Here is a 26,992-nt window from a genome sequence, read left to right on the forward strand (position 1 = left end):
CAGCAATATTATACTGACATGATATTTATTTCAGTGATGTTGATTCAGGGATAATGATCAGTGCACCATAACAACTTAAAACATGGTTATCATTGATACAATGATTTAAAATATAGAAGTTTTCAGAAGGACAAAGGACTTAAGTGCTTTGGTCCTGAGTGTTTGCTTTACGTTGACTTCTCCAGACACAATATTTACAATTTTTTAAAAAGGAATTCATTTCTTTTGTGTAGTCTCCAACACTGACTGAAGATGATGCAGCTGAAGTGCATAATTTTGATGCATTGCTTTACTCCTACCTGGCTTCCAAGGTAAGAGGATGTGATTGTTCCAATGTTTTGTTTTTCAAGGTTATGTCCCAATAGAAAGTAGAAGAGGTACTTAACTATGATGCTCTGAGAAAATTTGTTCTAATATAAGCCAAACTTTCTTTCTCATACATGCTGTTGATTTCTTTTGCGCAACTAACCAATTTACTTCTTGACCTTTCAGTTCTACCTCATCGTTCACTTCATCTCGTCTTTTAGACAGAAGTCTTTATTCTTTCTTTCATGTGACAAGAAACTGAAATCTTCAACTGCTTTTTGTGGAAACGATTCTCTGGGGCATGGTTTAAAAATTAAGAGGTCTTCCATTTAATACTACGCTGATGGGATTTTTTTTATTTCTGAGAGTAATCTGTCTTTGGAGGGCAATGGAGGTAGAATCGTTGAATATTTTTAAGTGGAGTGACCAGCAAGCGACTTTAAGGTTACTAAGAATAAGCAAGAGCTGAGCTGGATCGACTGTGATTTTATTGAATAGTGCAGCAGATATGATGGCTGAGTAGTCTAGTCTAACTCCTAAATCACATTCATATCACTCTTACATCTTTATGTTTCATAGCCCTGAAGGCCTCAGAAGCTTTGTGTCCTTTCTCCTTTAGAACTCTAAACGATGCCATGCTCTCACTTCCTTGCCACCTTCATGCTCACTCTATTTTTTAGCCTGGATGCTTCCCTCTTATTTTAAAAAAACAACTTTGTCCTCCTGTCACTTACCTCTTTTTGTCAACTACTTTAAATGACTGCCTGATCTTATCTGTCTGGTCAACTCCTGATTTGGAAGACCTCTCCCAATTTTTCTTTTAATCTGTTCTTTAAAAGGAAACAGCCAGCTTTTCCAATATGTCCATGTAACTGAAGTCCCTGATCTCAAAATTGTGAATTTGTTTTCCTGCCATTTTAGAATGTTTCCTGATGAAGGGCTTATGCCTGAAACGTTGATCCTCCTGCTTCTTGGAAGCTGCCTGATCTGCTGTGCTTTTCCAGCACCTCGCTCTTTGACTCCGATCTCCAGCATCTGCAGTCCTCACTTTCTCCTAGTTTTAGAATGTCTGTCTAGTTTATTTGGACCCCTCTGGCTTCTTGCATTGCTCGATATTTCCATTGCAAAAGGCAGGCATGATCAACCTTGGCAATTTTTCCAGTCAACCTCCCCCTGACTATAGAACACTATTTTCAAGTCAAACCTTGACACCATTACCAAAGATGTTGACAAGCAACAAATCAAACACTTGCACTATTAAATCATCTTTGGTCCTCCTCCAAATCACAGGCTCATAATTCTTTCCCCTTTGTACCCATTTTTATGGTGTTCTGCTCTTGTGAACTATTCATTTGAACATCTTTATAGTTCAGTCCTGAAGCAAGTTAACCGTGTTTTCTCGCTTCTCAGATGCTGTCCAACCTTAGTATTTCTGAAGTTCAGTTTCTTGCTAAAATGTTTCCTTGTTTTTCTGTCCTTGTCATCCCTGTTCACTCCCAGTTAACACCAACATTTTACAGTCGCACAAGTTGGAATCATACCTGTGGCCTGGATATTAACAGTGAGGACATCGAGTTTTAGACAGTCAATGTGCATGCTATTCTTTCATTCCATGGCATGCATAATTTGTCCTTGACCATTTCCTCACCTAGTGTTCACCTGATTGATTTGATTGAGAAATTTGGTTTCAGTTAGATGGGTTGTATTCTGAAGCAGATAGACTAACTCAAGACGAACTTTGGGGCTAGATCTCTGCCTGTGCTTGGATTTGTTTCTGAAATGGAAAATATACCTTCCTTCCAAATTAGCATTTTGTTTTCTCAGTTTTCTGATCAGATTCAAAATGATTTTGAAAGTATTAATTGTAGCAAAGGTTTGAAGTCAGGAGCCCTGTTTCACACTTCAATTTTACTCCCATTCGTAGAGGGAAAATAACCTGGCAAAATACCAAGAAAGGGCAGAAGAGTGCTTGCTTCAGATTGAAGAGGAAAACCAGCATTTACGGAAAGAAATATTTCAACAGAAACAGAATCTCATTTTGCTGGAGAAGAACAAAGTACTGGATGGGGTGGTAGAACAACAGGTGAGTTAGCATTAACTTGCATTAACATTAAAAAAGGGAGGGGGAGATTATTGCATTTTATCCTTCGAGAGATGCTTTTGGTTGCACAACTGCTTTAGGCCATTGTGCAGTTTAAGGAATGATGTTTATCTGAAATTACTTTGTTCAGGGACAATTATGTCTGCTATTTCATTTGATTACTTGTTTTCCCCTTTCCCCATAATGTTTCAGTCAAATGGGCCTGATGTTATCTCTCTTCATGCTTACCTAGAAAGGAGTGGACAATCATAACTTGTTGGCAGATTTGCAAACTGTATTATGCTGTAGCCAAAGTTGCATGCTGTTTATATTGAAGATTGAGGGAAACAGGATGAGATAAAGTTCCACCTGTTCAGTAGTATTCAGTCTGTTCCAACCTAGGCTATAAGCATTCTTTCCTGTTGGGAAATGGATCGAGTCTATACTGACTGTTGACAAGACAGAATTAGCACTTTTAAGGCTTGGATTCTGTTGACCTATACAATGGTTTTTGGGTCAAGATGTGAAAGTGGGGTCAGGTGAATGTGATACACAAAAACCAGTAGAATGTTTAGATGGGGGCTCTTGTGGTGTAGCAGTAGTGTCCCTACTTCTGAGCCAGGAGGCCTGTGTTTAATTCCCACCTGCTCCAGAATGTGTGTAATAGCATCTCTCTAAACAGATCAATTAGAAAAGTTTAAGAGGATACTTAGCAAATGCTTGCATGACTGTTCTCAATGCTTCTTTGAACATCTTTGCATTTGTTGTATGACAAGGACAGAAAAACAAGGAAACATTTTAGCACGAAACTGAACTTCAGAAACACTAAGGTTGTTTTGGGAGGGAAGAAGTGAAGAGAGAAGAGGAATTCATTTGCAAAAACACCACACTTTAGTTGGGTGACTCAGTGGTTACTGCGGCTGCCTCTCAGCACCAGGGACCTGTTACATTTCAGCTTTGGTTGACTGTCTGTCTGAGTGGAGTTTGCATGTTCTCCCTGTGTTTGTGTAGGTTTCTGCTGATTGCTTCAGGTTAGATGGATTGGTTGTGCTAAAACAGTCCCACAGTATCCAGGAATGTGCAGGCTAGGTGGATTAGTCATGGTAAATGCAGGGCTACAGGGATTGGGATGGGGAAGCTGGGTCTTGGGTAGGATGCTCTTTTGAGGGTTGGTGCAGACTTGATGGGCTGAATGGCTTTGTTCCATGGTGTAAAGATTCTATGATTTCTAATTCAAGATGCAGTGGTGAAGGATGCTGGCTGAAGAAGCAATTGACTGCAGTGGTCCTAGACTGTTGTAGGAGTGCTCTCTTCATAGAGTCGACATGGCAACAAAAAAAGCATTCTGAATGGAAGAGTTCGCAAAAGAGAATTCAAATTAGTCAGCCCTTCAGGCTTTCTCTGCCCATCAATAAGATCTTGGATGATCTGACTGCTCCACATTCCCACCTACCCCTGATGATTTATCATCCCTTTGCTCATCAGGAATCTATCTACCGCTGTTTCAATCAAGTCTTATCTCAACTTCAGTGAATAAACTATAGTCTGTCCATCCTCTCCTTTATAAGACAACACACCCATTCCAAGTATTGATCTGAACTGCTTCCAATGAATTTACATCTTTTAAATAATGTACAGTACTCCAGATGAGATCACACCAATGCCCTGACTGGCTGAAGCATACCTCATTACTTTAGTGTTTAATGCCCTCACAAATAATCAATAGTATTACATAGAACATAGAAGGATACAGCGCAGTACAGGCCCTTCGGCCCTCGATGTTGCGCCGACCGAATCCTACCTAACCTATACTAGCCCAATAACTTCCAAATGCCTATCCAATGCCCGCTTAAATGACCATAAAGAAGGAGAGTTCACCACTGATACGGGCAGGGCATTCCATGAACTCACAACCCGCTGTGTGAAGAATCTACCCCTAACATCTGTCCTATACCTACCACCCCTTAATTTAAAGCTATGTCCCCTAGTAACACCTGACTCCATTAGCGGTAAAAGGTTCTTAGTATCTACCCTATCTAAACCCCTAATCATCTTATACACTTCTATCAGATCTCCCCTAAACCTTCTCTTCTCCAATGAGAACAGCCCCAAGTGCCTCAGCCTTTCCTCATAAGATTTTCCTACCATTCCAGGCAACATCCTGGTAAACCTCCTCTGCACTCGTTCTAAAGCTTCCACATCCTTCCTATAGTATGGCGACCAAAACTGCACACAATACTCCAGATGAGGCCGCACCAGAGTCTTATACAACTGCAACATGACCTCAGGACTCCGGAACTCAATTCCTCTGCCAATAAAGCCCAGTACACCATATGCCTTCCTCACAGCACTATTTACCTGGGTGGCAACTTTCAGAGATCTGTGTACATGAACACCAAGATCCCTCTGCTCATCCACACTACCAAGTAGCCTACCATTAGCCCAGTAATCCATCATCTTGTTATTCCTACCAAAGTGAACGACTTCGCACTTAGCTACATTGAATTCCATTTGCCACATTTCCGCCCAGCTCTGCAACTTATCTATATCCCGCTGTAACCTACCACTTCCTTCCTCACTATCCACAACTCCACTGACTTTTGTGTCATCCGCAAACTTGCTTACCCAGCTTTCAAGTCCTTCCTCTAGATCATTTATAAAGATAACAAAAAGCAATGGTCCCAAAACAGATCCTTGTGGTACACCGCTAGTAACTGCGCTCCAAGATGAACATAATCCATCAACTACTACCCTCTGTCTCCTTCCAGCCAGCCAATTCCTAATCCAAACCTCTAATGTACCCTCAATGCCATACCTCCGAAGTTTTAGCATTAGCCTACCATGGGGAACCTTATCGAACGCCTTACTAAAATCCATATACACAACATCTACTGCTTTACCCTCATCCACTTCCTTGGTCACCTTCTCAAAGAACTCAATAAGGTTTGTGAGGCACGACCTGCCCTTCACAAAACCATGCTGGCTATCCCTGATCACGTTATTCCTACCCAGATGTTCATAAATCTTATCCCTTACCATTCTCTCTAAGACTTTGCCCACCACTGAAGTCAGACTCACTGGCCTATAGTTGCTAGGGCTATCCCTACTCCCTTTCTTGAACAATGGGACCACATTCGCTATCCTCCAGTCCTCTGGTACTATTCCTGTTGACAACGACGACATAAAAATCCAGGCCAATGGCTCTGCTATCTCCTCCCTAGCTTCCCATAGGATCCTGGGGTAAATGCCATCAGGCCCAGGAGACTTATCTATATTCATCCTTTCCAATATTCCCAAAACCTCTTCCCTGCATATTTCCAGGGCATCCATTCTAATTATTTGTGATTCCATATTCACATCAGCAACAGTGTCCTGTTCCTGAGTGAATACTGATGAAAAGTACTGATTTAATGTCTCTACAATCTCCTCCGCCTCCACACACAACTTCCCACTACTATCCTTGACTGGACCGATACCTACCCTAGTCATCCTTTTATTCTTGACATACCTATAGAAAGCCTTTGGGTTTTCCCTAATCCTACCAGCTAAAGACTTTTCATGTCCCCTTCTCGCTTCTCTTAGCTCCCTCTTTAGCTCCTTCCTGGCTACCTTATAACACTCAATCGCCCCTACTGAACCTTCACACCTCATCTTTACATATGCCGCCTTCTTCCCTTTCACAAGGGACTCCAATTCCTTACTAAACCACGGCTGCCTCACAAGGCCCTTTACACCATGCCTGACTGGTACATACCTATCGAGGACACGCAGTAGCTGCTCCTTGAACACTCCCCACATCTCAGTAGTGTTCTTCTCTTGAAGCCTGTTTTTCCAATCCACACATCCTAAGTCATGCCTCACTGCATCATAATTTCCCTGCCCCCAGCTATAGCTCTTGCCCTGCGGCACACGATTATCCCTCTCCATCACTAAAGTAAAAGTCACCGAGTTGTGGTCACTGTCCCCGAAGTGCTCACCTACCTCCAAGTCTAACACCTGGCCTGGTTCATTACCTAGAACCAAATCCAATATAGCCTCCCCTCTTGTTGGCCTGTCGACATATTGTGTCAGGAAACCCTCCTGCACACATTGTACAAACACCGACCCATCTAATGAACTCGAGCTATAGCTCTCCCAGTCAATATCTGGGAAGTTAAAGTCCCCCATAACAACCACCCTGCTACCTTCACTCTTTTCCTGAATCATCCTCGCAATATTATCCTCTACTTCTCTAGGACTATTAGGAGGCCTGTAGAAAACACCTAACAGGGTGACCTCACCTTTCCTATTTCTAACCTCAGCCCAAACTACCTCAGATGGCAAGTCCTCTTCCATCGTCCATTCCACTGCTGTGATACTGTCTTTGACAAGTAATGCCACGCCTCCCCCTTTTTTACCCCCATGTCTGATCCTACTAAAACATTTGAACCCTGGAACGTGCAACAGCCATTCTTGTCCCTGTTCTACCCACGTCTCTGTAATGGCCACAACATCGAAGTCCCAGGTACCAACCCACGCTGCAAGTTCACCTACCTTATTCCTTATACTTCTGGCATTGAAGTATACACACTTCAATCCACCTTTCTGGTTACAGGCACCCTCCTTAGAGATCGCTGCATTATTCCTAACCTCCCTACACTCAAGGTCCTGTACCCTAAAGCTACAGTATAGGTTCCCATGCCCCCGCGGAGTTAGTTTAAACCCTCCCAAAGAGCACTAGCAAACCTCCCCCCAAGGATACTGGTGCCCCTCAGGTTCAAGTGTAGACCATCCTTTTTATAGAGGTCCCACCTTCCCCAGAAAGGACCCCAGTTATCCAGAAACCGGAATCCCTCCCTCCTGCACCATCCCTGTAGCCACGCATTTAACTGCTCTCTCTCCCTGTTCCTCGACTCTCTATCACGTGGCACGGGTAACAAACCAGAAACTACAACTCTGTTTGTTCTAACTCTGAGCTTCCAACCTAGCTCCCTGAAAGCCTGCCTTACATCCTCACCCTTCTTCCTACCTATATCGTTGGTGCCAACGTGGACCACGATCTGGGGCTGCTCCCCCTCCCCCTTAAGGACCCGGAAAACACGATCAGCGACATCACGTACCCTTGCACCTGGGAGGCAACATACCAAACGTGAGTCCCTGTCGCCCCCACAAAACCGTCTGTCTGTACCCCTCACTATCGAGTCCCCAAGAACAATTGCTCTACCTTTCTCCACCCTACCCTTCTGAGCAACGGGGCCAGGCTCCGTGCCAGAGGCCTGAACCTCGTTGCTTACCCCTGGTAAGTCATCCCCCCCACAAGTATCCAAAACGGTATACTTGTTCCTGAGGGGAATGACCGCAGGGGGTCCCTGCACTGGCTTCCTCCTCCCACTCCCCCTCACTGTCACCCATCTATCTTGAACTTTCGGAGTAACTACTTGCCTATAGCTCCGATCTATGACCTCCTCTGCCTCCCGAATGATCTGCAGTTCATCCAACTCCAGCTCCAGTTCCCTAACACTGGTTTGAAGGAGCTGGAGATGGGTGCACTTCTTGCAAGTGTACTCAGCAGGGACGCTGATGGCTTCCCTCACCTCATACATGTTGCAAGAGGAACATTGCCCTCTCTGCACTGCCATCCCTCTAAAAGTAAGCTTTCCTTAAAAAAAAAACAAAAACCAACTAAATCTAAAGAAACAAACAATTGTATAATCTTTCCTAAAGACTTTCTGTACTGCATACTAACCTTTGTGAATCATACACTGGGACATTCAGACCCACCTGTGTTCTAGCAATGCAACCATTTAAAAAACCTGCTTTTATATTCTTCCTGCCAGAATGGCTAATTTCACATTCTCCCAAAGTTGCCCCTAGGTCCAGTTTTTAAAAAAAAAACATCTTTCCGCTCTCACCTTAAACCTGACCTCCTTGTTTTGGACTTCCCTATCCTGGGAGAAAACAGCTTGCCTATTCACCCGATCCATGCTCTTCATTATTTTATTAACCTGTAAGGTCACCTCTCAGCCGTCTGTGCCCCAGGGAAAAGGATCTCAGCCTACCCAGCCTCTCCTCATAACTCAAACTCAACAAAGCAATACATTTAATTTGTGCCCATGACCAATACCAACAACTTAAATTGCTGACAAATGACTGTAAATATGCCTACTGCAATGGTGGTACTTCAGTTGACATTTTGTTATTTTGTTTTATTCATGCAAGGATTGGACTGTAATTTTCAGGATGCTATGCTGCCAGGTATATCCATTAAGCATCACATAATAGAAGAAATATTTTACCTATTTATTGAATACCTGTACTGATATAAATTGAATTAACCAATTATAGTACATGCTTTGGTGTTACTGGAATGGTGTTTAATTTACAGAGACCCCTTCTAAAGTTTGGTTTGAGAACCATGCATTTTACAATGCGAGTGGAAACATCTGTCTTGTCCTTTTTTATTTAAATCTATTGATTTTAAGATTCTGAATGGGATAAGTTGTGACTTTTAGCACTTTTTTAAACTTTATTTTACTGTTTGAATTTGTTTAACTTTCAAGAGAACATTTAGGCTTTGCATTCAGCCCCTGATGCCTACTCTACTATACAAAATGGTTGTGGTTGATCTACCTCAACAAAAGTTACCTAAATAATCCCCATATCTTTAGATGTTTTAAAGTGTAGAAATCTATTGACCGTGACCTTGAATATGGCTAATGACCTGAGTCTACTCTTGCCCATGGTAGAGATTAAAATGTTTACATTATCTCAGTTTGAAGTGATTTGCCCCTTTTATTCTGAGACTATGTACCCAGGGGAATTGCCTGTTTCTGCACCAGAGGGATTATATGTTTCTATCCTGTAATTCTGTGACATTCCCTCCACCTGAAGATTTAGTTTGGTGAGCCCTTGTGGTACTACCTAAGGCAAGTCCACTTTTGCATAGGCTAGGAGATCAAATCTGCACACAATCCACCAAGTACAGCCTCGAGACTCTACAAAGACAGTTTTACTTGCATGCTCGTACCCTTTTGTGATGAAAGTCAATGTATTCATTCGATGCCTTTAATTGCTTGCTGCATCTGCATGTATACTGTCAGTAACTCATTAACAGGGGCACCTAAGTCCCTTTGCACATTTTAACACTTTCTTCCTCTTTCATTTAAGAAAGTGCTAGTGATTTCTATTTTTGCTTCCAGAGTGAATATTGTTGAACTTTTTAATGTTATATTTCATCTACCATGTTTGTTGTCCACTCACTTAGCCTATCCAAAATCCCTTAAGGTGTCCCTGTTTCCTCTTCACAATTATAACTTTTTGCCTAGTGTTAAGTTTAATCTCTCCAATCAAATCATTAATATAGATTGAGCCCAGGTACTCTTCTTGTGTGCTACCCCATTAGTCACAGTCTGCTAATCTGGAAATGACCTATTTATTTTTGCTCCGATTTTTGTCTGTTAACTGGTTCTTACTCCTTAAAAGTATATTCTCCTGATCCTATGGTTCAAATTCTGTTCAACTCTTTTGTATAGGACCTTATTGAAAGCTTGTTCAATGTCTAAATGTGTCACATCAGTGGATATCTGTGTTGTTGAATGTTTTACAAATCTTGGATTATAGTTGAAATTTGTTTATTGCAACCAGTTTTTTTTTTCACTTGGCTTTACAATAATGCATTCAATTGATTCTTATTACAGTTGGAGCATTTAAGACCTGTGGTGGCATCTATTCAGCAGTTCAAAACACAATACAAAGCCTTCAGTAATGCTCTTGATACAACAAGGCATAGCCTTCAAACAAAGAACATTTATATATCGGAAGATCTGCAGAAGTTTTTGGGTAGGCTTAAGTCTTTGGACAAATTTGACTTTTTGATGTAGAGGATGCAATAATTCTGGATTTGCCTTCTGAATGATGTGTTATTAAGGCAAAATAAACTGAGCAATGCAAATCAAATTTACTTCTTAGTTTGTGAATAAATGATGTTAGGTGGGGAAGCAGCAGAAATGTTTCAGTGGCTTTGGCATACTTGTGTTTTTTTTTCTTTCACACCAAAAATAATCAGGCTGGTGCATCAGGTAGTGAAGAAGACAAATGGTCTTTCTAGCAAGAGGATTAAAGTACAGGAGCAGGGATGTCTTACTGTAGTTGTACAGGGCTTTAGTGAGACCACGCCTGGAGTATGATATACACTTTTAGTCTCATTATCTGAGGAAATATGTTCTGGCTGTGTAGAGAGTGCAACAAAGATTTACTCGCAGGATTGATACCTAAAGAGGGACTAGATCAGTTTGAACTATAGTAACTGGAGTTTAGAAGAATGAGGAGGGAGTCTCATAGAAACCTATATAATTGTAATAGAACTAGCAGGGTAAATGCTAGAAAAATGTTCCCAGTGAATAGGGAGTCCCGAACGAGGGCTCTGTCTAAGGATATGGGGTGAGCTATTTAGGACCATGTAACCTCTTATTTACACTGAAGAACCATGTGATCAGGAAAAGAAAATGGGGCCTAAGGCCAATTTTTCAAGAATACACATATCACTGGATAGTGAATCAACAGATAACAAGGACTGAGTGTACTGTTCCCCATGGTGCTGGAATCTTGTTTCACAAGTCCATGTCTAGTTGCAATTCTTCAATGCTGGTTTTGTGCTCGGGTACAAATACAAACATTGTCATGTTTGATAATGCTGAGATACTATTCAATTATTGGAACTTTACAGACAAATTTGGTATATAGGCTGCATCCTTGAAACAGTTGAGTCATGATGGGACCATAGAATCATAGAGCTGTACAGCATAGCAACAGACTGTGTGTTTGGTCCAATTCGTCCATGCCAACCAAATGTCCTAAATTAATCTAGTCCTATTTGCCAACATTTGGCCTGTATCCTTTCAAACACGTCCTATTCATTATGCCCATTCAGATGCCTTTTAAATGTTATAATAGTACTAGCCACTTTCTCATTCCTCACACTGCTTCTGCTTGAAAATGTTACTTCTTTGGTCCCTTTTAAATCTTTCTCGCCTTAAACCTATGTGCTCTAGCTTTGGACTCTCCTGGATGTAGGTTTGCTCGCTGAGCTGGAAGGTTCATTTCCAAATGTTTCGTTACCCTACTACGTAATATCTTCAGTGAGCCTCAAGTGAAGCAATGCTGAAAATTCTGTTGTTTTCCTGTGGATGCTGGCTTGAAGTTCCCCACTCCACCCAAGAATTCCTGAAGACCAAAGACACTGAAAAGTGGATGAAATAATTGTCTCCTTTGATGGAACAGCCCTATTTACTTCAATCAACATTAACCTGGCCAAGGAAACACTGACTACACTATTAGAAGACCCAAAGACACACACACACCAAACACCACTAACTTCTTCAACAAGGAAAATATCATCAAGCTAGGGGACCTATGCCTTACCACCCACTTCACCTTTTAACAACAAAACCTACAGACAAACCAATGGAACACCCATGAGATCACCGATATCAGAGTTCTTAGCAGAGGCAGTAATGCAGAGACTTGAACAAACAGCTATGCCAACCATCCAATCCAAACTCTGGGTCTGCTATATGGATGAGACCTTTGTCATCACTAAACGAAACAAAGTAGAGGAAACCTTCAAGACCATCAATAATACCCTTATTGGCATAAAATTCACTAAAGAGGAGGAAAACAACAACAAACTGTCATTCCTCAATGTCATAGTAGAGCGAACAGCCAATGGGGAACTTCAAACCAGCGTCCACAGAAAAACAACACATACAGACCAAATATTGAACTACAGAAGCAATCATCCCTACACCCACAAACGAAGCTGCATCAGAATATGATTTCAATGAGCCAACACACACTGAAGCACAGAGGAACTACACAGAGCAGAGGAAAATCACTATACTGTGTATGCAAAAAGAATGGGTACCCAATGAACACAGTCCACCGATTTTCTCAGCAACAAACCCAAACAAGCAGACAAAACATGTTCAGAAACCTTAGCCACTCTCCCGTACATGAAAGACACCTCGGAAATGACTACCAGACTACTCGGACCCCTTGGCATCATGGTAGCCCACAAACCCACCAACACACTAAAACAGCAGCTAATGAGCTTTGAAGACCTTATGCAGACAATGAGCAAAACTAACATCATTTACAAAATACCATGCAAGGACTGTAACAAACACTACATTGGACAAACAAGCAGAAAACTAGCCACCAGGATACATGAACACCAACTAGCCACAAAAAGACATGACCCACTCTCTCATTAGTATCCTCCCATACGGATGAAGAAGGACACCACTTCGTCTGGGACAACACATCCATCCTAGGACAAGCCAAACAAAGACATGCATGAGAATTCCTAGAAGCATGGCATTCCAATTGGAACTCTATCAACAAACACATCGAGTTGGACCCCATCTATCACTCCCTGAGAAAAGCAACAGGAAGTGACTTCACCACAAGAAATTACATCACCAACCCAAACAAACCCAAACCTGTAAATAGAAAGCAGGAATTTTCAGCATTGCCTCTCCTGAGGCCCACTGAAGATGTTACCTAGTAGGGTAATGAAACGTTTGGAAATGAACCTTCCAGCTCAGCGAGCAAGCCTACATCCAAAACCTCAACTTGAACTACAAATCTTCTCAACTTGTTTGGATTCTCCTACCTTGGTAAAATAAAAAACCTTGGCTATTCATCTTATCCATGCCTCTCATGATTTTGTAAAACTCAATAAGGTCACCCCTCTGCTTCCCATCCTCCAGGGAATATGGTCCCAGCCTGTTCAGACTCTCCCTATAGCTCAAACACTCCATTCTGGCAACATCCTTGTGAATCTTTCTGGCACCCTTTCAAGTTTAACAACCGCTTTCCTGTAACAGAGAGGTCAGAATTGAATGTAGAATTCCAAAAGTGACCTAAACAATGTCCTGTACAGTTGCAACATGAGCGCCCAACTCCTAAACTAACCAATAAAGACAAGTGTACCGAATGCCTTCTACACTACCATGTCTATCAATGACTCAGCCTTCAAGGAACTAATGAGCCTGCTTCCCAAGGTCTTTTTGTTCGGCAGTGCTCCCCAGGATCCAGTATGTACTTGCACAATAGTCAATTAATTCATCGTAGTCTAATGATCAAACTTGCCTTGTTCCTCACTAGATGTTTCACTTGATCAACTGAAGGACCACTGAGGGACCTTTATAAAACTGTACATGGTTTTTTTTTCCTTCTCTGCTACCAGATAGGATGTTCAGCAGATAATAATAAGCTATAGCGAAAAATTTATTGTTATTTTCCAAGTACTGGAGAGATAAAGGGAACTGCTCTAACTTCCATTAAATGTGTCTCCAGTGAGCTGAGTCATGGATTGGACTTGGCTCAGGAAGCCGAATTTCCTCTCAGGCTTTTTGGCTGCATTGATTTGATTTAATATCAAGCAAAAAGTTCACATAAATTTTATTTTGATGCAAAGAAGCATTGTATTAATTCAGTGTCTCCTTGCCACGTTTAACTGTGTGCATTTGTTTTATATTTTGTAGTTTGAGAGTAATACATCATAAGCAGTTTTATTAGACTTTTAACTTATTTTATGGGGTACTTTATTATTTTTCAATGCCAAGCCTTAGATAGATGGCAAGTTATCAGTTCCTGCCAATGGAGCTGCAAGGACATGCCCTGAAGTATTATGCTAATTTCCTATACAAGATAGTTTCACTTCTCCTGACCCATGTAGTTGATTACTTATAATGCGGGAGACCTGATCACTCTTTATCTCTCCTTTTATTCTCAGTTGAATGTAGGTTTGTGATTTGATTGTGCAGCAGCAGTTGTTATTGCCTTGGTCATGGTGTCTCTGCTTCAGTGCTGGCCTAGCTAGTAATGCTTGCATCCCATGAACAAATTGTCAACTTAATAAAGCACTTTTCACTGCACCAGAAGAATAATGTTTCAATTCCCGCAATACAGAGCAGGATGCTAAGTGCTTTGACGGGTCAGTTTTCTGTGATGGACCTGTTCCCAGTTTGAGCTGTGTTGATCTTGTTTTCTTTGTAGTTTTTCTTTTCCACGCAGAGGACACTTTGTTTGATTTGGTTTTCTGTATATTTCAATTCCAGGTCCAGAAATGAAAAAAAAAGTAACTGCTTTAATGCAGCAGCCAGTCTCCCTGCACCTTTTTAGTCATAGATGCAGATGGACATTCTAGTACGTAGCAGGTTTGAGGCAGCCTGTAAGGAAGCCCATTTCAGGTTGCTGGAGAAGTTGCAGAAGTTAGTTGGCTGTCTGTTAATGTAAATACAATTTGTACAAGTCATTATAATCGTGTGCATGCAGCTTAAATTCATTTGATTTTCCCAAAAGGAGTAACATCCCAGTAAACAGGTGTTTTTCTGTGCAGAAAAAGAATCAAAGATTCCTCTTCTTAGGCTTTATATAGGTAGTTTTTGTTCTTGTGATATAATTAAGCCAACATTCTCTTCGCAGAGGAATTGAAAGTTCATCTAAGAACAACATATCAGATTTTGGGTGAACTTGGACCTGACAGACAAAATTCAAAAACTGGAACCGAACTTGGAAAAGTAGCTGCACTGACTGATACGGAGATGAAAAGGTATTGGTGCAGAATCCCTTTCTTAAAAAATTAGAGTTTAGCTGTTAGCTGCTCTCCCTAATTACTTTAGATACCTCAATTTTACTTTTTCTTTGTCTGCGCTAATCTGATTTTGTAAATTTTCTTTCAGTAATTTTTCCTCACAGTTGATTTAAAGAACTGTGTGAGTGGGTGCTTGTGCTTAAGTATGAGTGCATGTTGGGAGACAATGGCCTAATGGTATTATTGCTGCACTGTTAATCCAAAGAACCAGGTTCAAAGCCAGCAACGGTAGGTAGTGGAATTCAGTAAAAATCTGAAATTAAGGGTGACCGCGAATCCATTGCAGATTATCAGGAAAACCCACTTGGTTCACTAATGCCCTTTAGGGAAGGAAACTGCCATCCTTACCCGTTCTGGCCTACATATTACTCAAGATCCAAAGCAATGTGGTTGACCTTCTGGGCAATTAGGGATGGTCAATAATGCTGGCCTAGCCAGCGTTGCCCTCCAGTGAATAAATAAACAAGGTACATATGAATGTGTATTTGTAAAATACAGCAGACAAAATAAATTACATCTAGCTAAAAGCAACTGTGATGTCAAGCTTGGATGCGCAAGAAAGGTATCAACTCTGATAAAAGAATTAGCTTCTGTGAAAATTCTTAGGGTGAGCATAACCTTTTAAAATAAAGGATATGTTTTAGAGTCCAACATTTAAAAGCAAAGACATTACAAATATTAGTTCATGCAGAACTTTCTAAAAAATGTCTAATTTGCAATGAGTGTTTAATTCTATTTTCATGCAAATAAATATTTTTACCAGTGGTTTGGATGTCACGTCATAAATCTATTCATTATCTTTTTGAAAGCTGAAACCCAGAACCTTGCTAATATGAATTTTCCAAGTGTCTTTAAAATGTTAAAGTTGACATCTGGTACTCTTGGAGAAGAACCTGCTTGGCTCACATACTTGCCTGTGGGAATTAGCAAATTGTGGGTTCAAGCTTCAGTGTAAACTTGAGTTTCTGCTGAATCTAGAATAACGCTTCATTGCCATACTGAAGGAGTGCTTTGGTGCTTCATGTTAACTTTTAGATTTGTTAAAGCATTCTGTACTTGGGTGAGTGTTAAAGATTCCACCGATTTGGAATGTGGTTTACTGTGAGTATTGCTCCCTAAACCCAAAAGCAACAAAAACAGATAATTTACCATTCATTCATTTTCTGTCCTTGGAACCCAGCTGCATGCAATTTGGCTACTGTGTTTTCTACATTGATTCAAAAGTTGTCCATTTGTTTATCAAGCACTTGAATCCATTCTTGAATTGTGTTGAGTTCCTAACAGTTGAAAAAGTAAAATGCTCCTGGTCCTCCTTGCTGAAGCAGAGAGCATTATTATTGAACCTCCTTCAAATGAAGGAGTGAAAATGAAAAAAAAAATGATGATTTTGAGGCGGATGATCAGCACTGTAGATGCATAAATACAATTTAAATGCAGGTATTTGAGTGGAAAAGTTTGGTATCGCATGTTTAAAAAAAATTCAGGTATTCCTAGTGTAATCTGTGAAAATTGTTTCCTCTTGCAAACTTCTCTCTCACCCATTGTTTCATTGTTCTGTGCTTCTATGATGAGGAACAAAATGAAATGGTGCAGCACCTGGGTCAGAGGAAATACATAATTTCTATTCAATTTAATACTTGATTGAAAATACACAACTTATGGCAATATTGCTACCAGATTTATTCAGCCTAGTAAGTTAATCATTTGGTTATGGTTTCACATAAAATGGTTTAGTTTTAATCAACCCATTTCACATCCAAACTCTAAATCACAAGATGATAGTCATCAGCCATTTGACACTTGCTGAATATGATTTTGGATTTATATTGTTATTGAAATTGCAAAACTTGTGGCGAACTCCTTTGTGAGCCTGAAGGGTAGAGGTTATAAGTGGCATGGGAAAACTAATCTATAACACTGCTTAAATAGTTGATCAAGATGGTATGGATTCAAATAGATAAATTTAGAACATTTTGAGGTTTCTTTCCCAAATGCAGTTAACATTTTCAAAGTTTGTGCGAAGATTTGTAGCTCGGGTGCTTGTTGTAGTGGTTCTGTTCGCCGAGCTGGAAGTTTTTGTTGCAAACATTTCGTCCCCTGGCTAGGAGACGACATCAGTGCTCTGGAGCCTCCTGCGAAGCGCTTCTTTGATGTTTCTTCCGGTATTTATAGTGGTCTGTCCTTGCCGCTTCCGGGTGTCAGTTTCAGCTGTCCGCTGTAGTGGTTGGTATATTGGGTCCAGGTCGATGTGTTTGTTGATGGAGTTTGTGGATGAATGCCATGCCTCTAGGATACCGGAAGAAACATCAAAGAAGCGCTTCGCAGGAGGCTCCAGAGCACTGATGTCTCCTAGCCAGGGGACGAAACGTTTGCAACAAAAACTTCCAGCTCGGCGAACAGAACCACTACAGCAGTTAACATTATTGAGAGAGAATTATAGGAAGATGAATTGGGATCACTTAGTGTTTAAATTCTAGTGAGAATCTGGCAAGCTAGTAAATTACTTCTATAGTTTCTCCTTCCTTGGTTGTTGAATAATCTCACTGTTATTAATTACTGGCAAGAAGCCTTAGTAGCAGCCATGTTTTTAAAACTTTAAAAATAGCAGTTATGAACAAACACCTTTTTCTTTTTATGCCGATGCCAGTAAAAGTGCTAATAATATTTGAACTGTCATCTGTTTTATCCTAAGCAAGGATGTCCGTGCAATGCAAAGGAACCTTGTTAAATTAGACTGTAAACATTATTGCTAATTCTGAAGACAGCTTTCCCTGCTGCACCTTTTTAACAGTACAATAAACCTGTTAATAAATATTTTCATTTTTCTGTACCTCTTAATATTGGAATTTAATGTTTTACTTATTTTCAGGAAAAAAAAACTCAATTCAGATTTATTATTTTTACTAGTGTTTTCATTGTTAGTGTGCATACACTGTGGCAATAAAAATCAGTTTCTTAAGCTTTTTAACAAGTTTCTCATTACAATAAAATTGGTATAGTTTGAAGTGGTATCACTGAGTGATTGCACTTTTGGCATCGTATTGATTCCATTTTAAAAATCATAAGTATTCATTTTAATTTTAGTTACAAACTTAGTATTCTGGAAACTGTGCCAGATGAGTTATAGAATATGATATGGATTCCATTTATTGCACTAAATTTAATTTACTTAGTATTACGACTAATAAGTCAGAAAATTTTATATCTGAATCTGAGCTCAGGCCTTGATCACCAAATAGGTGTTGATTGAATGGGCTGTTATAAACATGGGATTCTGATCGTTTTTTATTTTTGTTATTTATATGCAGTAGTTAAGAGTAAACCCTTTGCCCCCTTCATTGTGACTGTGATGAAGTTTATAAAGTCTGGCTGTGTCCTGCTTATCAAAGAGGAAAAGGAGAGAAACCAAAACACAATGCACATGAACAAAAAAAACAAAAAGAACTGTGGATGCTGGCAATCGGGACACAAACCGAAATCGCTGAAAAACTGAGCGGGTCCAGCAGAATGGTTCTGAAGAAGGGACACTGGATTTGAAACATTAACTCTGATTTCTCTACATAGATGCTGCCAGACCTGCTGAGATTTTCCAGCAATTTCTGTTTTGGTGCTCGATGCATGTGTAATGGTAATATAGAACAGATTGTCCTGCCCCCTCAGTTCTTCACTAGCATGAAATGCATAAAAATATTCTGAAACCATGCAACAGTTAGCAATACCTGCGGTTTCATACCTATCCTATGAAACCTGAGTGCATGCTAGTTTGATTGGATACGCTATGTGCCATAAATTTTAGTGTAACTATCCCTAAAGGAGTTTCCAGTTTGTTCAATGTGATATTGCTTATTAAGTGAAATATGCCAGGGTCTATGTATCGAGACTTGCGATCCATTACATAAATGCCAGCAATCTACTAATTAATCTGACTTGACCCTGAACTGCCTGTAGTCCTTTCCAAAAATAGTTACTTAAAGACCAGATTAAATGCAAAATGAATCATACTGTGATGCCAATGTACTGGTAATGAGATCAGCTCTTACAATTTCACGAAGTGCATTCATACTGAGAATCACAACGGAGATATAAATTGACTATTTCCTTGATCTCTGTTAGGGCAGCAGTATCAGTGCTACATCTATGTCGTCTTGGAAGTAGAAAGCTGAGAAATTGGGCAGAAATGTCCTATTCCAAATGACTATCTGTTCCCTGCTTCTGGAAAAGTATACATGTTTTAGATCAGATTGAGTTCTGTGTTGCCATCTTAGTTTTAGGATGTCCAGTCCCAGAGGCATTGCATTTCCTCCGTTTAAAGATTGTGGACTGGCATTGTCTCAGTTCCAGACCATATCTGAGACCTCATCAGTGACTTCAATCTCCTGCCAAGCCACTGTCATAGAAGTTGACAGCACAGAAAAGGGAACTTTGGTCTGTAACGTCTGCACCAGTCAAAAACAACTGCCTAACTATTTTAATACCATCTCCAGCACTTGGCCCAAAGCCTTGTGGGCCTTGTCATGCTGTCTCCAGATTAAAACTAGCTGTTTGTAAATTTAGTATTTTTTTTTGAGCCTGAGCTGAATTAATCAACCCTGCATCTTCTACATGGTAAAGACTACTTATTTCCGCCTCCATCACTAAGCATGTGCTTCTGAAGCCTCCATCTATTTCTTTCTGCCTCTAGATTCGCACATCCCAATGCTCATCTGACTGGTCTCCCATCTAGAAGGAAAAATAGGATTTCCCTTCTGTCATCATCATTCCAGATTTACCATATTGAACTTTTTTCAGCCTTTACATCCACTTTGCGGCTGTGCCCCATTTTTTAATCCCAAATTTCCTCTTTTCAGTTCTACAACCCTTGGAGATATATTCTTCCAACTCTGGAATCTCCTGAAATCCCCACTCAATGTTTCTGCCTGAAGATACACTCTCCAAAGTGGTCAATGAGGCAATAAGCTCTTGAATTCCCTCCGTAAGCTGTAGAACTCTATATCTTCCTCCTTACTCTTCACACGTTTTCAAACAATCTCAACATACCTTCATCATAATATCTCTTTTTTTGGCTTGGTGTCAGTTCTTGTCTGATTATACTTCTGAAGCATGCCCTGGGAGATTAATGCATTAAAGGTGCTGTGTAAATGGAAGTTGTTGGTTGGATCTGTCACTATCTATTTCCCCATAGTTAATTTAGTGCTTGTTATTTTTGAACTTCTTTGACCAGTGCTTGAGGTTGGTCAGTATTTGTGAAGCTTTCTTCCTCAGCATGGAATTCTTATCAGGAGCAAATGGGAGAACAGTTGAGAGAAAGGTTTAAAAAAAACTGCCAGACTCCTTTTTATAAAAGCCTCATTGGAAGAGTCTTAACAGTATTCCAAATGTTGTTTACTTTGACAGCAACAATGCTAGCAATGTTGGAAATTAATGCTGTTTCTTTTTTTTTATTGCAACATGAAACTCTAGTATCCTGAATATATCATGGTCCTTGAGCCTCCCACCATGCTACAGTGCAGGCTAAATGGTTTTCTGACTGATTCATTGGTTCTGTTTGCTTGTTATGAAAGATGTCAAAATGTTTTAGCTGGATTCTAACCAAGATCCTTATCTAAATTGAATGTCATTTCATTCTTTAAAAAGTCTTTGTGTTGACTTTCACAGTTTCTTTGTGAAGATTGAGGAACTGGCCTCTAGCATCAGCAGAGAGACTACGATGCTGCATCAAGAATTGGACGAAGAAGCCTTGGGGATGGAAGTATCAGCAAAATGAATTTTCACTTAGCCTATTTCCCTTTTATAAATAACACTTCATTTATGTATAATAAAATCTATCATCTTGTATTATCTATGCAATCAGCCAACAAATGTTCTTTTTTGGATATGATCCGGAAGATGAGCGTGTAGTGCTTGTTATAATAAAATAAAGAACTGCAGAGTCTATAGATCTGAAACAAACACAAATTGTTGATGAAAATGAGCAGGTCTGGCAGTGTGTGGGGGAAGAAAGCAGAGTTAACGTTTCAAGTCCAATGAATCTTCAGAACAGGACTGAAAACATTAACTCTGCTTTCTTCCCACAGATACTGCCAGACCTGCTGAGTTTCACTAGCAGTTTCTACATTTTTTTTTGTGCTAGTTAACCTACGTAAAATTGACTGATTGTCGCTCTGCATTCCTTAGTTTGCATCAGTTGAGTTGCGAGAGTGATTTATTTTTTCCTAGTGTCCTGTTTTAAGGAATAAAAAAATCCTGATGTGGTTGTTTCTGGGCAGTCTCCTTGCAAAATAAAACATTTGTCCCTGGTTGGGTAATCCAGCTGCCTGGTTTGAAGGTTCTATGCCTCACAGAGGCAAACAAGGGTGAAATAATGAGTTTTTCTTTTGTGAAAACCATTGTTGCACTTTTCAGGCATGTTTCATCTCTTTAAGGGCCTCTTTCTGCACAGTCTTTTATCTTTATGGTGTTTTGAACTGGACGTCTGAGATTAGTCATCAATTAGTTTAAGCACTAAAGCTCAGTCAAATGAAACTTCAGGGACAAGATTACACAAACACATCTCTTAGCTAACCATTATCCAGTAGTTTTAATAAATAGGGAAGTGACTGAAGAGAAGTGTACAAGTATCTTCCTTTAGAATATTTGACAACTCTGGCTATTTAATGTCATGTGTATTCCCTTGAAGTTTCTTTATTTCTGATGTAATATGCTCCTTGTGCTGGTTCTATGTATCTTGCTTTTGCCATAATTACATTTCACTCAGGTGTCCAAAAGTTCATTAATGGTGGCTCAAGGTGGAAATGGATTTGAAGAAAGGCAGTTTTGCACATTTGCTAATCCAGTCAGTCTTATACTCCTTGCCTTCTAAATAAAATGAAACTCTAAATCGTGTTTTTAAAAAAAAATATTGTTTTAAATCTACTCTGTTCTGTGAATAGGACTATATACACAAATACTAAATTCCCAAGGGCTTTTTCTGATTAAGTCATAAATGTCTGTTTCGCAAATTCAGTTCAATTCAACGAGGCCCATAGAAAATATGGAGTTCTACGAACAGATCACACCAAGGCTTGAGAAGAAATAGTTTTTGTTTACTCCAATTCGTTCACAGTTGTTCCCCAATTCACAAAGCAGTTTTATTCCTGTGCCCTTAAATATTACTGATACTATTATTACACTTGACTGTAATTTGTGCATTGCCATAAATGCTTAATTTTTTATAATTTTTTTCTATCCAGTTTTTCAATTATTTTTATGTAATGCCTTCTCCTATCTTTGGTCTCCCCTGGGGAGCAGGTAGGCAGCTGACCTCTGGAAAAAAATAACTTTTTATTCAGTTTATGATCATGCTGTTGGCATATCTTGCTTTCACCTTTTATTTTCCATGCCTATGCAGAGGTGCCTTTTCTTTCCTGTGCCAAATTGCTAGTGCTATACAGATGGAGAAGTTGCTATGGGATTTGCTATTGCACCTGGCCATTCTTCTTGTGTGAATTGGATGGTGGGTGCTGGCATCCAACCTGACTGAAGATTAGAAAGGAAGGGAGCCAAACCTAATTCTTTCCTTGGATGATTCCAGGCATGTTCACTCTCCAATACTCATCACTAACCAGCCAGCAGCATCCAAGTTATGATCATGAGTGCACTCGCTGAATGGGCAATGGGAATAGATTCAATAGGAACTTGCAAAGGGAATTTAGATAAACATTTGTAAAGGGAAAATTTGCAGGGCTGTGAGGAAAGCGGAATGGAACTAATTGGATAATTATTTTCAAAGTTGCTGTCAAATGCACAAGGGGGCCAATGGCTTCTGTCGGTGCAGCATCCCCCTCCAATGACCAGTAATAATCACCTGGAAGTAACAATTTAAAGTTGCGCTGCCTGGCCCTGTGACTCAGTTCCAGGTTGAGAAGAACCATTTCTTAATGTAGCATTGAAACTGCCGAATGTTATTTTCTTAAACAAAAACTTGATGCTTACTAGAGACAATTTGGCTTCAACTTTAACAATTTTTTTCAAAAGTTCAATGATTGTACATGCACAAGTGTTTTGCCACTGCATTCCTACAGGCAATATGCTGCAAATACTTTATACACTAACATTAAATAACTGAGTAATGGGTGTGTGAATTTGTAAGATTTTTCAGTGCTGTACAAACGACTGCCCAAACCATAGTGCAGAGGCTGTTTTTCCAGAATGCAGCAGCACATTTAAGGAAAGATCTCCAAATCTGAATCAACTTTGATGCAGATTTTGAGCATTTTGCACTCCTGTGGTCAGTTTTTACAGCTTGGTAATAGCTTGTACCTCATTTGAGTTTTATCACTTTTGGCATCAGCCTCTTTCATCTGCAGTAATTGCCAATTTTCCTTTTGTAGGAGCCCCATGGCAGCGTTGGTTTCAGTATTGCCAGGGGAGACGTCTGGCCAATTGCTAAAGGCAGGCCTAGAAGTGCCTGTGAAAAGAGGCAGAAATGAGAACATGAGATAAATTGAAGGGGGTGGATTACTAAAGTGCATAGATAACTAGAAATGGCACTTATGATGAGTATCAACTATTAATGCTAATTGTTTTTGCAACACACATTACATCAAATAATTGTTTCTACTTACTTATAATGTGTTGCAAAGAGCATAAAGAACTTGAGTGATGGTGTAGTTGTAATCTCCAGGGTTTTGACTGATATAAGCTAAGAAGGCAGAGGTGGTTCAATTTGTAACAAGCCATCTCACCACAAAGTAATTACTGTAATTGTCACATTGTAATGGGCGGCACGGTGGCACAGTGGTTAGCACTGCTGCCTCACAGCACCTCAGACCCGGGTTCAATTCCCGACTCAGGCGACAGACTGTGTGGAGTTTGCACGTTCTCCCTGTGTCTGCGTGGGTTTCCTCCGGGTGCTCCGGTTTCCTCCCACAGTCCAAAGATGTGCGGGTCAGGTGAATTGGCCATGATAAATTGCCCGTAGTGTTAGGTAAGGGGTAAATGTAGGGGCAATGGGTGGGTTGCGCTTCGGCGGGTCGGTGTGGACTAGTTGGGCCGAAGGGCCTGTTTCCACACTGTAAGTCTAATCTAATTGTATAACAGACAATTTTGACAGTTTTCATGGTCAGTTTTGGATCCTGTCTCATACAGCAGGTTCTATTTGTTTCCCTTAATGGACATCGTGCAAAACTAACCACCTTATTTTGAACTTATCAGTTTGCTTATATACTCTTTTGTGTATATACATTTATGGAGCATGTTATAATATTGTGAACCATTTCTCCTCTTCGCCTCTTGAGGGAGCTGTTTGTATAGAGTTAAAAATCTCAGCACCAGATTATAGTCCAACAGGTTCATTTCATCAACCACCTGATGAAGGAGCAGCGCTCCGAAAACTAGTGCTTCCAAATAAACCTGGACTATAGTATTGTTATAGTCCAATACTATAACCTGGTATTGTGTGATTTTTAACTTTTATGCTCCAGTCCAACACCGGCACCTCCAAATCTACTCCTGTTTATATATAGAATGGTGCTAGTTATTCTTCCTACATTTAGGGCTGGTTTTCAAATGTTTTCATTTTGTTTCACATGATTGATCTTCCACATCTTGTTGCATCAGACTTTCTTGGGCACATTTCACATGACTCCAATCAGTTCATTTAAAGTAAATGGCTTTCTGTTTGTTCTTCAGATTACCTATCCAACACTCCCTCTCCCTTCACTTGTTCGGGAACCTGCAAAATGTTGATTTGACCAACTCCATTAACTCACTCACATACCTATTCCTTGCAAATAAGCCTATATCGTTATTTGTGAAAATGTATTTCAGATGGTTTTGAATACTGACATTCTAGAAATGCAGAATCCACAAACCAACATTTTCTGAAGTATCTGTATAACAAACCTCATTACAGAAGTTTAAAATTCTAAAATTATTTAAACTTAGTAGCTTTGCACTTTCCTCTGAGTGTTTTCTAACTTACAAAAATTGATATTTTATATTGTAGCTTCAAAACTAAGCTCTTTGATTTTTAAAATTTGTTTTCTTGTCTAGAATGTCTCACCACAGTGATGATAAGATCTAAATTGGTATCCCCTGGCATTTTAGTTATTTGAACTTGATTAGGTGACCAATCTACATGTTTGAAATTTACATTACAGCAAAAACCGAATTGAGGCTCAACTAATAAGACCCTAAGAAATGGGAACAGGAATAGGCCATTTGGCCTTTGAGCCTTCTCCTCCATTTGAATAGATTATGGCTGATCTGTTTTTCCTCAAATTAAGTAGGGAGGTGATGGCCGAGAGGTGGTACTGATGGATTGTTAATCCAGAGACCTCGGTAACATCCTGGAGACCCAGGTTTCAATCCCGCCACAGGAGATGGTAGAATTTGAATTCAATAAAAATTTAGAATTAAGAGTCTAATGATGGCCATGAACCCACTGTTGATCGCCAGGAAAAACCCATCTAGTTCACTGTTCTTTGGGGAAGGAAATTGCCATCCTTACTTAGTCTGAGCAATGTAGTTCACTCTTAACTGCTTCTAGGCAATTAGGGACAGGCAATAAATGCTGGATTAACCAGCAATGTGCTCATCTAATGAATGAAATTTTAAAAAAAAATTCTCTCCAGCCCTTTTCCCATAATCCTTGACTCTCCTATCGATCAAGCATCGACTATTTCAGCCTTAACTATACACAATGGCTCTGTCCCCACAGTCTTCTATGGCAAGGTGCTCCAAAAACTCTCAACTCTCAACTTGGAAGAAATTGTTCCTTATCACAGTTGTAAACTGGCATCCCTTTCATTCTGATACTATGATCCTAGTCACACTTATGAGAGGAAACATTCCTCAACCCCTGTCAATTCCCTGAAGAATCCTAAATGTTTCAACGACATCTTTTGATCTTCTACTCTTCATTGAGTAGAGTCCTAACCTGTTTAGACTTTGCTCAAAAGACAATCCTTCCATACTAGCGATCATGCAAGTGAACATTCTCTGAACTGTATCTAATTAAACAATATATTTTCCTAAATAAGGGGACCCAAACTGCTTTTAGTACTGCAGATGTTGGTTGATATTTGAAGCAACAAAGAAATAAGTGACTGATGGTATACTTCAATCCAAATGTCATGACACCTTTCTTGGGTATTTGTTTAAAGGGATAAAGTCATAACACAGGTTTCATGTATATTTGCAATTCCCTCAACTGGTCAGCAGAGGGCACTGTTCTTACTCCAGCTGCTTGCATGCTTTGACTTTTCCCTTTAGTGGTGAAGAGCTGGTAAAATGTCTGATCTTGCTCAATGATGCAGTGTACTGCATAGGTAATCTACTGCTGAGCTGTTCCAGATTGAGCAAACATACACTGGTGTGCCAGTGACTTGGTGGCGAATGTTGCAGCTTTCTTTATGGTTCAGCCAGATAAGATGGTCAGCAAATGAGTAACCGGCTGAGAAGGAACCAAGTTTAAGCACGCTGCTCTGACTCATTGCACCAAAGGGAGACAAAAGTCTTCAGGCTTAAAAAAAGTTTCTTTCCAGTATTTTTCCTATAACCCTTGTCTCTCATAAAACAGCACAGGCCCTTCAGCCCTCGATGTTGTGCTGATTTTTTTATCCTACTCTAAGATCAGACTAACCTATGTACCCTCCCTTGTACTATCTTCTATGTGCCTATCCAAGACTTGCTTAAATGTCCTTAATGTATCTAACTCTACTATGACTGCCAGCATTGCATTCTGCATACCTACCACACTCTGAGTAAAGAACCTACCTCTGACATTTCTCCATAACCTCCCTCCAATTACCTTAAAATTATGCCCCTCATGATAGACATTTCCACCATGGGAAAAAGTCGCTTGCCATCCATTCTATGCCTCTCATCATCTTGTACACCTCTATAGAGTCACCTCTCTTCCTCCTCCTTCACTCCAATGAGAAAAGCTCAAATTCCCTCCACCTTTCTTCATACGCCATGCCCTCCAG

General features: G+C 40.1%; 1 protein-coding gene across 3 annotated transcripts in view; it reads left to right on the forward strand.

Moving 5' to 3' along the window:
* The window catches only part of haus8 (HAUS augmin like complex subunit 8), a 151,738-nt gene extending 129,808 nt beyond the window's left edge, over positions 1–21,930 (forward strand). For all 3 annotated transcript variants that reach the window (XM_060846617.1, XM_060846618.1, XM_060846616.1), the window contains exons 11-15: positions 234–311; positions 2,231–2,389; positions 10,063–10,204; positions 14,855–14,981; positions 20,679–21,930. In XM_060846617.1, the coding sequence (XP_060702600.1) occupies positions 234–311; positions 2,231–2,389; positions 10,063–10,204; positions 14,855–14,981; positions 20,679–20,787 (615 nt within the window). In that variant the 3' untranslated portion in view covers positions 20,788–21,930. The remainder of the gene's footprint in view (positions 1–233; positions 312–2,230; positions 2,390–10,062; positions 10,205–14,854; positions 14,982–20,678) is intronic.
* The last annotated feature ends 5,062 nt before the right edge of the window (positions 21,931–26,992 follow it).

The sequence above is a fragment of the Hemiscyllium ocellatum genome, chromosome 28, assembly GCF_020745735.1.
Source record: "Hemiscyllium ocellatum isolate sHemOce1 chromosome 28, sHemOce1.pat.X.cur, whole genome shotgun sequence".
NCBI classification, from domain to species: domain Eukaryota; kingdom Metazoa; phylum Chordata; class Chondrichthyes; order Orectolobiformes; family Hemiscylliidae; genus Hemiscyllium; species Hemiscyllium ocellatum.